This window comes from Coturnix japonica, chromosome 5 (genome assembly GCF_001577835.2).
Source record: "Coturnix japonica isolate 7356 chromosome 5, Coturnix japonica 2.1, whole genome shotgun sequence".
Lineage (NCBI taxonomy): Eukaryota > Metazoa > Chordata > Aves > Galliformes > Phasianidae > Coturnix > Coturnix japonica.
In genome coordinates, this window is record NC_029520.1 from 45118330 (window position 1) to 45132624 (window position 14295).

At 39.6% G+C, this 14295-nt stretch overlaps 2 protein-coding genes across 3 annotated transcripts in view; one reads left to right on the forward strand and one right to left on the reverse strand.

The window, feature by feature from the left end:
* Window positions 1-118: 118 nt before the first annotated feature.
* Window positions 119-3420, reverse strand: CINP (cyclin dependent kinase 2 interacting protein). Of its 2 annotated transcripts, none has more exons than XM_015865452.2 (5): window positions 3296-3420; window positions 2994-3162; window positions 2045-2171; window positions 965-1094; window positions 119-447 (listed from the first exon to the last, which is right to left on the reverse strand). In XM_015865452.2, the coding sequence occupies exons 1-5, from the start codon at window positions 3300-3302 to the stop codon at window positions 245-247; spliced, it is 636 nt and encodes a 211-aa protein (XP_015720938.1). In that variant the 5' UTR covers window positions 3303-3420; the 3' UTR covers window positions 119-244. The 2 variants fall into 2 exon arrangements, with proteins under 2 accessions (XP_015720938.1, XP_015720937.1); XM_015865451.2 differs by having other exon boundaries at window positions 123-447; window positions 2994-3159; window positions 3296-3416.
* Window positions 3421-3550: 130 nt separating this feature from the next.
* The window catches only part of TECPR2 (tectonin beta-propeller repeat containing 2), a 35755-nt gene continuing 25010 nt past the window's right edge, over window positions 3551-14295 (forward strand). Inside the window, exons 1-9 of the mRNA XM_015865432.2 lie at window positions 3551-3678; window positions 5707-5991; window positions 6128-6256; window positions 6631-6762; window positions 7303-7460; window positions 8534-8846; window positions 9598-9730; window positions 11067-11525; window positions 12166-13151. Coding sequence (XP_015720918.2) covers window positions 3607-3678; window positions 5707-5991; window positions 6128-6256; window positions 6631-6762; window positions 7303-7460; window positions 8534-8846; window positions 9598-9730; window positions 11067-11525; window positions 12166-13151 — 2667 coding nt within the window. The 5' untranslated portion in view covers window positions 3551-3606. The remainder of the gene's footprint in view (window positions 3679-5706; window positions 5992-6127; window positions 6257-6630; window positions 6763-7302; window positions 7461-8533; window positions 8847-9597; window positions 9731-11066; window positions 11526-12165; window positions 13152-14295) is intronic.

Here is a 14295-nt window from a genome sequence, read left to right on the forward strand (position 1 = left end):
ACTTGTACAATTATGAAGCCTCTATCCAGCCTCCTATCCATAGCCTCCATCAAACACTTAAAAAGGATTAAAGCAACCAGATTGTCTAGTAAAGAAAAGAGTATCAGCTGCGACAAAGTATTAAATACAAAATATACTTTTAATAAGCTTTACAAAAACTTAATTTACTTGGTGAGCCTCATCAATTCACCGTCTCAGTTTCATGTAAGCATCATTAGAAGCAAGTCAAGCAACACTTGAAATTCTAGCACTGTCTGTGCCCTGTTTCCAGAAGCATGGCTTCAAGCAGTAGTTTGCTGCTGTTGTCAAGGTAAGGCTGGTATAACCACGATGATAAATAGACCATCATCAGATCCTGGTCAGTAGAATGAGCAATTTCTTGTACAATTGTTTGCTTGAGTTGTAGTTCCTTCTTGTACATTTCAGAGAGCTTCAGAGAAACCTCATCTGAAATGGATTGATAGTAACAAAAGACAGAAACTGAACATTCTTTATTTATCTTGACTGACACTGTGATAAGAGCTACTTTTCTTTGTGTGCCTCAGAATTAACTGAGGAATATCTCATTCTTCGCATTCAAGGATTTCATTTCAGCATCAAGTAACAGGTCAGACTGTAGCCAACAGCTTAACATTACCAAACTGCAAAATTGTCTGTCTCTACAAAAGATGTGGCTGTTGCAGCTTGGGCATTGGAAACTGCTGACAAGCTCGGTTCTAAGCTACTGTCTGGCTGTTGCATGCCAGACAATGCTTGTCAATTCATACAAGCAGTCATCAGCAGTAATCCTAAACCAAGTAATGCACCCGTGTGTTTATTGATCAGTCAGTTATAAAGAAGACTGATTCACACACTTTCTCTTCCTAAGGGAGGATAAACAGATATAAAACAGATATGAAAGTCCTAAGTTGGATGACTTCAACGACAAAGTGCATTTATCTAAAATGATCAATAATTTACTTACAGAAGTACACTGTGGGCCATGAGTGAAACAGGGGTGCTGTACAACCCCCAGCTCCATGGTGGTACTCTTCCAAGTCACAGACTCCTTTGGTAGTTGAAGAGAGCTTTTCCATTTTCAGCTGTATTTTTGTCTGGAAACAATGAACACATAAAGCTAATGAGTACCTCGGGAATGTTAAGCCATGATAGTCTTCAGCATTTTTTAAACACTTTCTGAAGACTTTAGTTAGTCTTAGCATTTCTAATTCACTTTTTTTTTTAACTCCAGATAGGACTCAAAACTGGAACTTATATAGAGAATTAATGATTTACCCTAAAATTTCAGGTGCTGCAGATAATTACTGATTCTGATTTTGCATAAAAAGGGAAGCACCCAAATAACTCTTGCTTTTTCCCACAGAACACAATCTGAGGAAAATCTAAGTGCTCCTGCTTATTCTAAATACTGGTCTGGTAGCCTGTCTGTATAAAATCCTATCTATTATCTTTTTAATGATCCTCCGAAACAGCTAAAGGCTGTAAAAGTCTAATGTCGCTGAAATGTGACATTAATTCCTGACAATTTATCCAGAAAAGTGGGCAGAATAATTATCTTTCTCTGCTCCTCATAGAAAGTATGAGCTCTGCACAGAAAGTAGAAGTAGGCAGACTGGAAGTGTAATTGCATGAGGGCTGAGCAAAGCTGCAATGGATATCATGGCAGATAAAGCATTACTGTACTTTAAGTTGGTGTTTACTTTGTTCTAAACAGGGGATATTTGGGATAAGAAAACAAACATCAGTGAGTGCGTTTTTAGAATGGATTATTATATGACTTGTTTTCAGAGGATCACATTATAAGTAACATTAGAAGTGGAGAGTAGAATTATGAGCAGAAGCTAGATATATATAAACAGCTTTCAAACCTATCAAGAAAGCAAACAAATGGAGCATGCTGGATTTACATCATAAAGGTCTAAAGGCAATGAAGTATGAATGAACATCCCTGATTTTAAGCTTGCAACAGATCCTTAACATCATGTTCTTATGTTGTACTTGAAAACTCTTGATATTGCTTCTAGGACTGAAAAAGGAATGTTACCATTTTTTTTAAGGTCTCCAGTAATTCTGTGCAGCAATTGTCCAGTTCTTTGTTGTACTTTGGAGACGGCTTTTCAGATTCTGTGGTACTGTTATCACAGGTTATCTCCAGTTTGTTATCTTGAAATCTAAAACAGAAACATAAGGCAGGCATACAGGTTTACTCAAGCTGTGCAGACTTAAAGTCCGTGTGATCTGATCCCACAGAATCTCTCAGAGGCTGCTCATGAGAATTCCTACATAAAACCAGAAAGGAACGCAGCTAACCATATCAGCAATAAAGGCTGGTAACCTTCAGAAGAACGTGGGGTGTCTCTATGTTACAGTCTGTGCTCATAAAAAACCCAAAACACTCACAAACGTTAAGATAAAACCTTTTCCCACTTTACGTTGTCCCTGACAAGGGGGAATGTATGCCAGGCTTCAACCGGCCCAGCCAGGCCTGATGCCTCCCCACAGCCACTTTCACTGTCAGTTTGATCTAAGATTTAACTATGAACCAGAGCAGCTACTGAGCAGGCATGTGTCTTGTCTTGCTGATTCTCCCACTTCTTGCCTTTCATTCCTGTAAACATTGACAGAGAAGAGGGAGGTGCTAGAGAGAGAAAGCAACATCTGACACCTCCACAGCAAAATATTCCCGAGCCTTATGTGATAGAACTGTCAAACAAACTCTGTTCACCTGACAGACTCTTCAGAAGCTACTTCTCAAAACCCTGCCTGTTGTAAGGTTTTTCTTCACAGCATGATAACACTATTCTACCACAATTATTTTATTGTTTTGGGTTTGTTTTGTTGTTTTTGTTTTTTTTTTCCCAAATCATCACTGCTATAGCTTCTTCTGTCCACATAAAACTCCAAAAAATCGTTATTGTGAAGAGAACAGAGTAATTCCTCAGAAAGGCAATCCTCATGCTGTCTTCACTTGTATATGTTATTAGCGTACTTACTGCTCACTGATCTTCATGTTGACTATTTTGTTTGCAGTAGTAAACCCATTATCATTCAGTCTCTCCCATTTCATCATCAAGTTATGCCAGTCTGCTGCATTATCTTTAATTTTTCTTGCACTGGCAGATAGGACAGGTCTTCTCGGAGTACCATCAGCAAGACTTCCTGCTATGTACGACAAAAACAGCAAGTTCAGTGAAAACATAGAGAAACAAGTCATTGTGGCTGAGATAAAGGCTCGGCCATCCCGCTCCGGCTCCATGCAGGCGTTGCCTACAGCACCGGCCCGCTCCTCACTCACCCGCCATAGCGGCGCCCGCGGAAGTGCGCTCACGTCCGGCCCCGCCCAGGCCCGGCCCCGCCGAGCCGCTGAGGCAGCGGGGCAGCCGCCGGTGCGTGGGGGTCCGGGTGTTGTTGCGTCCTCTCTCTCCCGTCCGTCGGCAGCCATGACCGCCCTCGGCTCTTGACGCGGTAAGAGCTGCCGCGTCTCCGTGCAGCCTCCGTCCTCGGCGGTCTGTAGCCGCGGTGGAGCGGCCGACAGCGATGGTGCGGCCGGGAAAGCTTCTCCGCCTCCTGCTGCTGCTTGTGGGGAGGAACGCGGAGGAGCGCCGGATGGAAGCTGGTTTCCAGGGGAGGAGGATGCGGTGGGCGCTATGCCGGGCTGAGGGAACTCGGGGCTCGGAGGTGAAAGTTCGCACCTGTGTGTGTGTGGGCTGCAGCCTGGGTCGGCCTTTCCGCAGTCCCTGTCGGAATTCTTTCTTGTTTGTTTGTTTTTACCCTCTGCTTTGTGAAAAGACGCCCAAAATGCAGCGTTTCGTGGGTAGCTCGGAGCCGCTCGTGCGTTAATTTGGGGGTAACTACCTGAAAACGTGAGAAGAGTTGGGAAATAAAAAGCGTTTGTAGCTGGCAGGATGTGGCCGAGGTCAGAATTTGTCCCTCTCCAAAGGGCCTGAACGTAAGGATTTATTCCCATGGAAGAGCTGAACAACAGAGCTGTGCAGGGAGGATGCCTGGGTAAGAAAAGCAGCGACAGCTTTGGCCTCTTGTGCTGAGTCTGTGACATACGCTGGAGCTGGAGCCAACGGAGCGTCTGTCTGAGCACAGGATTATCCCCCACATTGGCCGTCCCTGTGCTGAGCCCTCTGCAAGGAGTTCAGCTCTGCAGCAACAGCTCTGCTTTCCAAATACTTCATTTAACACGATTCCTAAGTGCTGTCTGCGAGTTGTAAAGGGAGGACTCTGATCTGGTGTTCCATGGGCAGCATCAGGTGTTGCCTGCAATCCTTAGTGCTTGTTCCAAGTGGCTGCTGACACCTGTCTGCAGGGACAGCCCTCTGCTCGCCTTTGGTTAACAAAGATTAAATAGGGTCCTAATGATAAATAGAAGACTATATGTGATGTGTGAGTGTAATTAGAAATTGAAGACCGTGCAGGAAAATGATTGCGTTTACACAAAGTGCCAGAGCATCTTAGTATGGTGAGGGACTGATATCAGCTGAAAAGAGGAGTTAAAGAAACAAACACGGAGCTCATGAAGCAGTAACTGGGGAGTTTATGGCAGTTTATGTTAGAGGAAGTTTTGTGTGGGGGGGACTCTGCACCAAGTTTGGGTTTCAGTTAGGAATAACAGTCAAGCAGGAGGCATTAAAATTGCATAACCAGCAAAGCAGTGTGGATAGGGGAGCAAGCAGGAGACTTCAGCTGTAGGTGTTGTTGGTGTTTAGTTGGCTGTATGGATAGAAGGTAGAAAATGCCACGAGAAAGGAGTTCTAAAATGCAGATAGGAAGGAGATGTGTGAAAATATAAAGGAGTGGTGATGTGCTCAGGTTGTTTGTAACTCAGTGCCATGAAGAACTCTTGCCTGAGAAGTAGTTTGGTCACATTCATCTGCTAATCCATGTGATATGTTATGAAATAGGTGTTGTGACTGTTGTAAACAGTGTCAGAGTGGGATTATTTTCTATCAAGCAGTGCAGCTTATCACAGTTATTAATTACCACATCTGATAATTGTTGCTGGCTTTTTCAGTGGCTGTTGGTTTGGCTTTTTGTGACTGAGAACGCAGGAGTCCAGGCACAGCTCTTTATTCCTGCTGCCTTGTAATGCGGGCTTGAATGGGCAATGCATCATAAGTAATCCCTTGGATTTGGTGGAATTGCGTGTTGACAGCAAGTGTTGCAGGGCACGGAGCCAGCACGGTGAATCTTCCTGCACTGTAAGAGACAGAGCTTGAAAACTGAGACATCAGAGCTTTTCACAGTAATGGAGGCATTAAACGAGCACAGCAGTGTTATTTCTAATTTAGTTGAGATACACTGTAAGCAGTGTGTGAAGCTGTGAAACAAATACCATTTTTATCCTTACAGAAATACTAACTAGGCAAAATAGGGCATGTTTCTCAGAACAACTGAGTTCAAGTTACTGTATCTTCTCAACTTTGATAAGCTTGTAGCTGCAAGGAAAAAAGCTTATCCCAGAATTAGCGGTTACCACGCATCCTTAGATTAATGAACTGAGAAAACAGGCTTATTCTGATGGATGCGATTATTCTAAGAGCAGCTTACGTCCCCTAGAAGAGTTCAGCTTTTGGGTTTTTTATACCAAACGAAACCTGACAATTTCTGCATGCCTTCTGTTAGGGGCTGACTTTCTGTTAACTGCTTATCATCTCTGAGGAAGTTAACGGCTTATCTTTCGGTTTTGTCTTTCAGATTTCCTCATGCCATGAAGTAGATGTGTTTATTTCAGCCTTAAAATTATTGATGCCAGTGCTTGCTATGGCATCTGTGGCTTCACCGGTTCTATTTAAGGAGTTTTGTCCCTTGTATTATCTACTCAATGCCATTCCAACAAAGATCCAAAAAGGCTTTCGTTCCATTGTGGTTTACCTCACAGCACTTGATACCAATGGCGACTACATTGCGGTGGGAAGCAGCATTGGAATGCTTTATCTCTACTGCAGACATTTAAACCAGATGAAAAAATACAATTTCGAGGTAAATACAAACTTCTCCTGTGTCCCATCTAACGAAGTTTTTATCTGTGCTGAGGTGCTCAGAATGGAGTGGTTATTCATAACAAGTTCTCTGACTCTCAATAACTGCAAGTTTTATATGTGGTTTCTTCCAACAGGGGAAGTGTGAATCTATAACTTCTGTGAAGCTGCTGAGCTGTTTTGATGATCTAGTTGCTGTTGGTACAGCCTCGGGTCGAGTTGCAGTCTTTCAGCTCGTGTCTTCATTGCCTGGAAGAAACAAACAGGTAAATCTTTGTGTTTGGCTGCACTGTGAGATTTAGTATGGTGGATCCTAGTAGAGTATTATGGGGATTCTATGTGATAGGGAAAAACAGAATTTTGTCTTAAGTGTCTGTTTTATGCTTCACATGTTAAGCTTAGAAAAGCAGTGATCTTAAAACATTTATTTCATTACAAGAGGAGTTTAATCAAAAATTGTTCTTCTGAACTCATCTGTAATAGCTGACTGAGATATTATTGGTGAGTTGTTTGTTCTAACAGAAATTAGAATGACCTGCATTTTTGGACTGAGCCTCTGATTTAGCAGTCCAAGTCACTGAGTAGGTGTTGTGTCCGTGTTTGCTCTTCATTCTTGTCTTTCTTTGTTATTGTTTCACAGCTTCGGCGATTCGATGTTGCTGGTATCCACAAAAGCAGCATTACAGCTTTAGCTTGGAGTCCCAATGGGATGAAATTGTTTTCTGGAGATGACAGAGGGAAGATTGTCTACTCTGCCCTTGATCTAGACCACGTAAAAGACTCTTCATCTAATTTACAACTTTCTGGGGGAGGGGAAAAAAGCTTCTGTGTTGAAATACATAGCAATTAGTTAATTGCTCAATATCGTGCCATTAGTTGGATTGTTGTATGTGTACTCACAGGTAGATGTTCATACACCCATGAAGTTGAGCACTGGGAATCATTTGCAACAGCTCTAAGAAATATAAAATGGGAAGGATCAGTATTTTTAGTATTTCTTTCTGTAATAACTGTACATCTCTTCAGCTTTCAGCAAATACTTTCTCTTCGCTTACTTGGAAAGAGTACACTCAAATAATGCAGCTTGCTGTTTCACTGTGTTGTTGGAGTAGCAGTCACATGCTATGTAACAGCTCTCTTGTCTGCATAAAGTAGCTTCGTGTTCAGTAAGTGAACATGATGGAACAGCAGTCCAAAAGTTATTTTATTACTTGTTTTAACATTTTTGGGCATGTTCATGTCTTTAAGTGTTTGTTACTGTCGTGTGTTTTTAGAAAGTTTGACTATTTCTTATTTCATGTATCTTTAAAAGGGTGTTTGCAACTCCAGCCTTGTGTTAGAAGAGCCATCTTCGATTGTCCAGTTGGATTACAACCAGAAAGTGCTGCTTGTCTCTACTTTACAACGAACTATCCTTTTTTACACGGAAGAGAAATCTGTCAAGCAAGTTGGAACACAGCCCAGAAAAAAGTAACCCTCATAAAATCTTGATGCAGGCACATTAGATAATTCTGGCTTTTCAGGATGGATTATAGAAAGGGTGACCTAAGCAGTGAAATTAATAGAACAGAACAGTCCTCTTACAAAAAAACGCAGTTAGAGTAGCCACGTATGCTCAAACATGAGATGACAATTCTGCTGACTTAGAAAGTTGGTCGCAAATGTATTACAGTCTTTTTGTTTGTGATGCAGAAATTATTTGAGGTATTTTCTTGTTTAAACTGAAAGCACTGTTCAACTTTGCAGTCCCTCACTCTTCACTGTTGCTTGGGCTGAGTGACCATTGTGAGCAGTGGTCTGTCTCATGGGTGATCTATTTTCCTAATGCAATCAGTGACTTAATCTTTTGGTTTTTATAACACCCCAAAGCGAATTAAAAGGGAATGTCTATAGGAATCGCTTAAGGCTAGGAACTTCTTGTATGGCTTCCTGACATCTTTTATTGTGTTATCATTCTGGGTTGTGAAAGAAGAGGGTGCTTGCTCAGTATTGGATCAGTATGACTGACTGTATCTGACTCTTGAGAGAAGGTTTATAACGTGTTTCAGAAATACAGATAATGACATGAACACCAAGGACCCCTTTACTTCTTTTACTTCTTCAGTGTCAGTATTTTTATGTGCCAAGGACAAAGACTTTAACAGCTGAGATCTGCTCCTTGCAAATAGAGGTTGTCAGTTTGTTAGCATTCTGTAGTGGAGTTTCGCTTGTTTTCATCAGTGCTGGGAGAGGGATGGCTGTATGGTAGGCTTTTTCTAGGATGGACAGAGTAGTGTTAGGGCTGTAAGTCATGTTAGGAGAGGTCATTTAACTTGTCTAACAGACATTATGTTTGACACCTGAAGCTGAGGGAAAATTCATGTTATTTGGAAGTACAGTTCTTGTCTTATATGTATTTCAGGCGTTTGATGGAATGTTTCAATTGAAGAACAACATTTTTAATGTTGATAACACGCAGTTGTAAATTTATTATCTTACTTTTAACATTTATTTCTGTGTTGTATTATATAGCTTTTAAAACACATTCTTGGTTTGCGTTTTAGCAGTGGCAAATTTGGAGCATGTTTTATACCTGGCCTCTGTAAGCAGACCGATCTGACACTGTTTGCTGCCAGACCTGGGCTTCGCCTCTGGAAATCTGATGTTCATGGAACTGTTCAGGCCACGTTCATCTTGAAAGATTTATTTGCCAGAGGAATACAAACTTTTGAGTTGTATCCTCGTTTGGAACCACCCGACAGAGGAAGTTATGGCTCCCCAGAGAAACACCTTGGACTTGTTTCATGCTTTTTTCGAGAAGGATGGGTGCTGACCTGGAATGAATACAGCATCTATTTATTGGACACCGTGAACCAGGTAGATGAATTTTATAGGTGCATGTTCTCTCTCATGCGTGTGTTTATGCTGTATTGTGAGACTCTTTAGGTTGTCCTTACATTTGTATGATATAGACTCATATCAAAACCTAAAAAAAGTTTTCTCCTTCTTCAAGTTGTCGTTGCAAGGATATACTCAAAATATATATATATTACATGTAACAAAAATATATTTAAAACTTTCAGTCCAGATACTACCTTTGTAATCAATTTAAATACTTAGAAAAGCCTATATGCATAGAAAATATAGTAATTCATGCAAACAGAAACTTCATGCCTAGAAAATATGCCTGGAACAATTTATTTCCTTTCTAAAACTGCTGGTGTCAGCCAAATAACTAGCATTAGATTTTATTTCCTATAGAAAAAGCTGCTGGCTATTTTATCGTTTATAAGTGCATATGAAAATAAAAGCAAACTAGTGTCTTTTTATATAAATGATATCAAATAATAGTGGTTTGGGGTTTTTGCCACCAAATTTTGTATCATTGAAGTAATTGATTGCTCCTAGTTGAGACAGAAGTGATTAGACTCGTGGCATTACAGTAGAAATCAGTAAAAAAATTGCTCTGTACCAGGGTTGCAATGTGCTTTCTTGTTTCTTTTTTCTGTCTTCTTTTTGTTGTCTATGTTGGTTAAATATCAGAGAACCATTTGTTAAGAGCCTAATATTGTCCAAACCGTGAATTAATCTGTTACCAATTATTTCTGTATTTGGTGACTCCTTACAGGCTTTGATCGGTGGATTGGAAGGATATGGTGATATTGTGTCTGTGTCTTGCACCAGCAATGAGATTTTTCTCTTAAAAGGAGATAGAGACATCATAAGAATTTCAAGCAGACCCGAAGGACTGTCATCACTAGGTTTGTGCAACTTAGCAAACTTGAGTATGTGCCTTGGGGAAGATGATCTCTGTCATACCTTTGTGGTTGGTTTTATGTTGTTATGTGTTTGCATACTGGGAAAAAATAAACCCAACATACTCGTTTCTCTGGAATTGCTCATCTTTTTTCTTTTCTTAGTTCTTCCAAAAGACTGTATTTAGAACTCTGGCTTATCTGCTTGTCTGTGTCTCTGCTGTCTGCAAGAGCATTAAGAAATTAATTATATTTTTTTGAGAGTTGAACGACATTATCCTTATCAAATATATTTACTCTAAACAGTGTTGTGTGAGCAATCTGCTTTCACAACCATGATTATCTACTTACTGGTCAATCTCAATTGTTTGGGTGGTGATAATTGAGTGGGTTGATTTTGTTCCACCTGTCATCACTTGTGTTTCACAGGAAATCTCAGCCTTTCCAGCAGTGAATAAGAAAGAACTGGCAAAGCACCCAAGGAATATTCATAAAATCTCTAAAAATAATTTGAAGGCCTTCTTTTAATATTTGGTGACATCTGAGTTTAGCATCTGTGTTCCTAGAACACTGTGAAAGGGATTCATGATACTTTCTTAATGATGATGCTGGCTGATTTCTCCTCATAAAAAGAACCATAAACACCATTATCCAGCACATTAAGCTCACAGAAGGATTACTTGTGTATTTAAAAATCTCTTGTCTTAGCTTTCAATTAGCAAAATGCTACCATATATGCTGTGAAGTTCTGTTGGATGTTAGAGGACTTAATTTGATCCTCATGATTAGTGATAACTCTGGTCGTTTAAGCAGTTCAATACTCTCAAACTTCTAGGGACTGTACTGTTTTATTCTTCTAAGCATAGTTGGGAGCAGTCATCTTGAAATGTATTTTCTTCTAATTACTACAATGATTTATCTGATCAGTTTTCCTTGGTCTTGCTGGATATTTTTTGTTGTTTTTTTTTTGTTTGGTTGTTGTTGTTTAAATTTCTTTTGCCCAAGATACTGAATATTTGAAGAAGTTGATAATAGATGATGGTACTTAATAGATGATGGTAAATAACACAGTTGGGTCTTCCACACTAAAGACCTATAACCATTCTCTTTATGTGAACATAAAAGCAGAATTTTTAATAGAGCTTAGATGCAGAGTTCAGAGGATTCATTTTACTAAATAACAATGTAGATTTACTTGCATGAAATCTACACTGTATACGTAATTGAAATGTTGTGCATTTAGACAAAATACTTTTGGATAAAGCTTCTTTTCTCTGAGCACTCTCCAACCCATTTGACGCCTCAGTGTTTATACCTGTATTTTTCTTTTGGTCACTTTCAGATGGGAATTCAAAACTGTTGAATCCTTCAACAGATACAAGTCCTCACTTGCTGACCCCAATATCAGTAGCTGCATCTACATCATCCAGCCTCTCAGTGGAAACAGATAAAAAAATAGTTACTTCTCCTTCAGTTGTTGGTGAAAAAGGAGACTCTTTAGTGAAAGATGATCTGGAAACTCCAATACTATTGGAAAAAAGCTTTGATAGAGTGGGAGACTTGAGCAATGAAACAAGAAAAAGGGGCTGCTCTGTAGCAAGTGAATCAAGAAGCAGGAGCAGTTCAGTAAATTCTGTGGACAGTGGCTCTAGTTTTATGATATATGCAGACCAATTTTCAGAAGCTCAGAGAGAATGTCAGCTTTCTTCACAACGGTTCAGCACTATCAGCTCTGAAGACTTTGACCAGGAACTCATTGTAAAGCCAATTAAAGTGAAAAAGAAAAAGAAGAAGAAACAAGGTAAGCCAGGCAGAACTTTGCCTGCCACTGTTCATTATTGGAACGTGTCACATCTGGTGTATCTCATGTGAGAGCATTCTTGATGTGCCTTGTTTATCTTGCATCATCACATAAAATCTAAGATCTGACATCTTTGGAGTGGTTGTGGTGGGCCTTTTTTAAGATGAATGCCTGCTTTGAAGTCAGTACGTTGCTGATACCTTTCTTTTCAGATCAGTTTATTTTATTCCCTTAAGTTTGTTTTGTTTTATGTAAATGTGCTTAGTGTTGTAAGATACAGCTGTTGGCAATACACAGTGGGATTCTTCTTCCAGTTTTGTTGGAATTGTCTAACACCTGTTCATCCTAAAGAACTTGACAATATTTCTCAGCCACTCTTTTTTAGTTTATTGAAAGAGTGTAGGCAGTTAAATATTCTAAAAGATTTTTATGTGGATGTTGTAGTTTTAAAATGTCTTGTTACGCAGTCTTTGATTTTATATGTATCATTTAGTGTTCAAGTAGAAAAAATAATCAGTATGCCAAAATGTAGATTTGTTTCTATTCTTAGCACCCATAAAAACAGTAATTAAATCTTACTAATATGACTCATGCCCTCCTCCCCTCTCCCTTTTATTTATTTTTTTTTCTGTGAGAGCAGAAAGTGGAACCAAAAGAAACCACATCTCTCTGGAAGGTACACCAAACTACGAGCGTCAGCTTTCTGGTGACAGCCCGCATTCAATGAACGCAGATTCATTTTCCATGACATCTAGCCTCATGAGTGGAAGCATTGATCATTTGAGTACCGGGTCTCCAGATCAGGAAAGCATGTTCAGCGTGGAGTCCAATACAGTCTTACAGGAAGATAACGGTTCAGAAACATTTAGTATCCTGCAGTCTCCCGAGTCTGCAACTGTACTAATTAATGAAGAAAATGGAAATACAGTTGACTTACAGAAACTTCCCAACAGTGACAGTGGCATGGGTACATCGACAATTACAGATGCTTTGACATCTGTCTCTCCTCCTATCCTCACAGAAGACTTAACAAGCACTGTTGTTACTGAAAACAACCACTGTGTGTTTTCTGCAAGCAATGAATGCTGTCCTGGAAAGCTAGGCCAAGAAGAACAGGATTTTAGTACATTATGTAAAATAAATGAAAATCTAGATAAAATGAAGCTGCAGGATGGTGAGAAATGTTTTGAAGAGCTGGACCAAACACTTTTGGAACGTAGCAGTATACTTGGTGTTCAGGCATCACTGACACTGAATGAAAGTGATGAAACTAGTAGGGAAGACCAACAGCAGCATTCTCTAACAGTCAGTGCTCCGTCAGTTCCTTCTGTTCACCACTCTGACATCTCTAAAGGTGTTGATTCAGAGCATAGTTCCATTTCTGGGTGGAATTTTGAAAGTGTAATCAAAGGTAAATCTACTACTAGCACTGCTGAATGGGTAACAAACACTCATGAAAGTAAGGCAGAGGAGGAATCTGCCTCAAGTGATGAAGAGGATATTTATGGACATGGATTACCATATTCATCCTCAGAGACTAGTGTGCCTGAAGTTGGTGCTGAGCCTGGTTCCCAGGATTTGGCCAGGATAAGCCTAGATGAAATGGTGCTGTTAAAATCTGATCAGGTATATGTTTTCAACTTAGTTAAAAATATTTTAAATCTCAACATTTTGAAGGAAAAAAAACAGCACACTTGCATGTAATGACTATTCTTTACATCTTTAGGGAGGCAGTTTTCTTTTTGCTTAGTTCAGCAAGTAAAACATAAAACCAAAGCAGCAATATGTGTCATGATTCTTATGAAACGTGATGTATCGGACTTCAGAATGGCGGTTGAGTCCTTACAAGCTGGAACAGCTGTACTATCTGCATAAACATTCTTAGGATTTCCAACTGGACAAAAATTTCTGTCATAAGCACATCCACTAAAGAGAGAGAATTAGGTAGTCATGCTTATAGGCTGTTCTTTGTTAGGTTTCTAGTAGTCCAAGTCATGCAAGATGGTGCTCCAGACTTCTATTAATGCTGGTTATCGTTCATGGATGGCATCTGGTTAAGGTTCATTTTGCCTGCAAATACTCAGGATGAGGATTAATGAGGATTAATGATTAATGATTAATGAGGATTAATCTTTGACATAAACAGTAGTTAGTGCTATTTTAAACACTAGTGTGTTTTCTTTTCCTGTTACCCTCTTTCCTTAACCATTATGGTTATGACTTAAACATAGCCAGAAGTAGGAATATGCATATAGATTATAGAAGTACTAAGATTAACTGTAAAACTTGTAAAACTGCAAACAAAACAAACAAAACATGAGGAGTTTTGGCAGAGGTCTTAATTGTTCTGTGTGTTGAGTTTGACCAAATACTTGTTGAGAAATGTTGAGTTTTAAGTTGAAAGCACTCGATTTAGTCACAGCTACAGCCCAAAGACTTGAAGCTATTTTTTTGCCTTTTTAAAATTAATTTTGGGCTGTCATATTCTGAAACATTTAGAAATGCTGCGTGGATGCTTACAGTATAGGCCACGTATGCAGATGACAGCATCTAGTTTTCTTTTTGCCGTATCTTTTGTTCTAGGATTTTTAGTTTGCAGTATGTAGTATGTTGGATAACAGCAGAAAATGTAGTTTTGTTTTACCCTAGGCATTTATTGATTAAGGTACAGAAGATCTTTTAAGTTTAGTGTTTTTAAAAATCAAGAATATGGCAGCTGCTTGTGTTTCTACAGCCATTTTCTTGTGCAGTTTGGAGTCATCTGCCACTG

Bases quoted from the DNA above. Each gene is read 5' to 3' on its own strand.
- CINP (XM_015865452.2), bottom strand. The intron at 2,172-2,993 runs GTAAGTACGCTA...TTTCTGTTTTAG, and splicing joins AACATGAAGATCAGTGAGCA to ATTTCAAGATAACAAACTGG. The intron at 1,095-2,044 runs GTAACATTCCTT...CATTGTTTCCAG, and splicing joins TGGAGACCTTAAAAAAAATG to ACAAAAATACAGCTGAAAAT.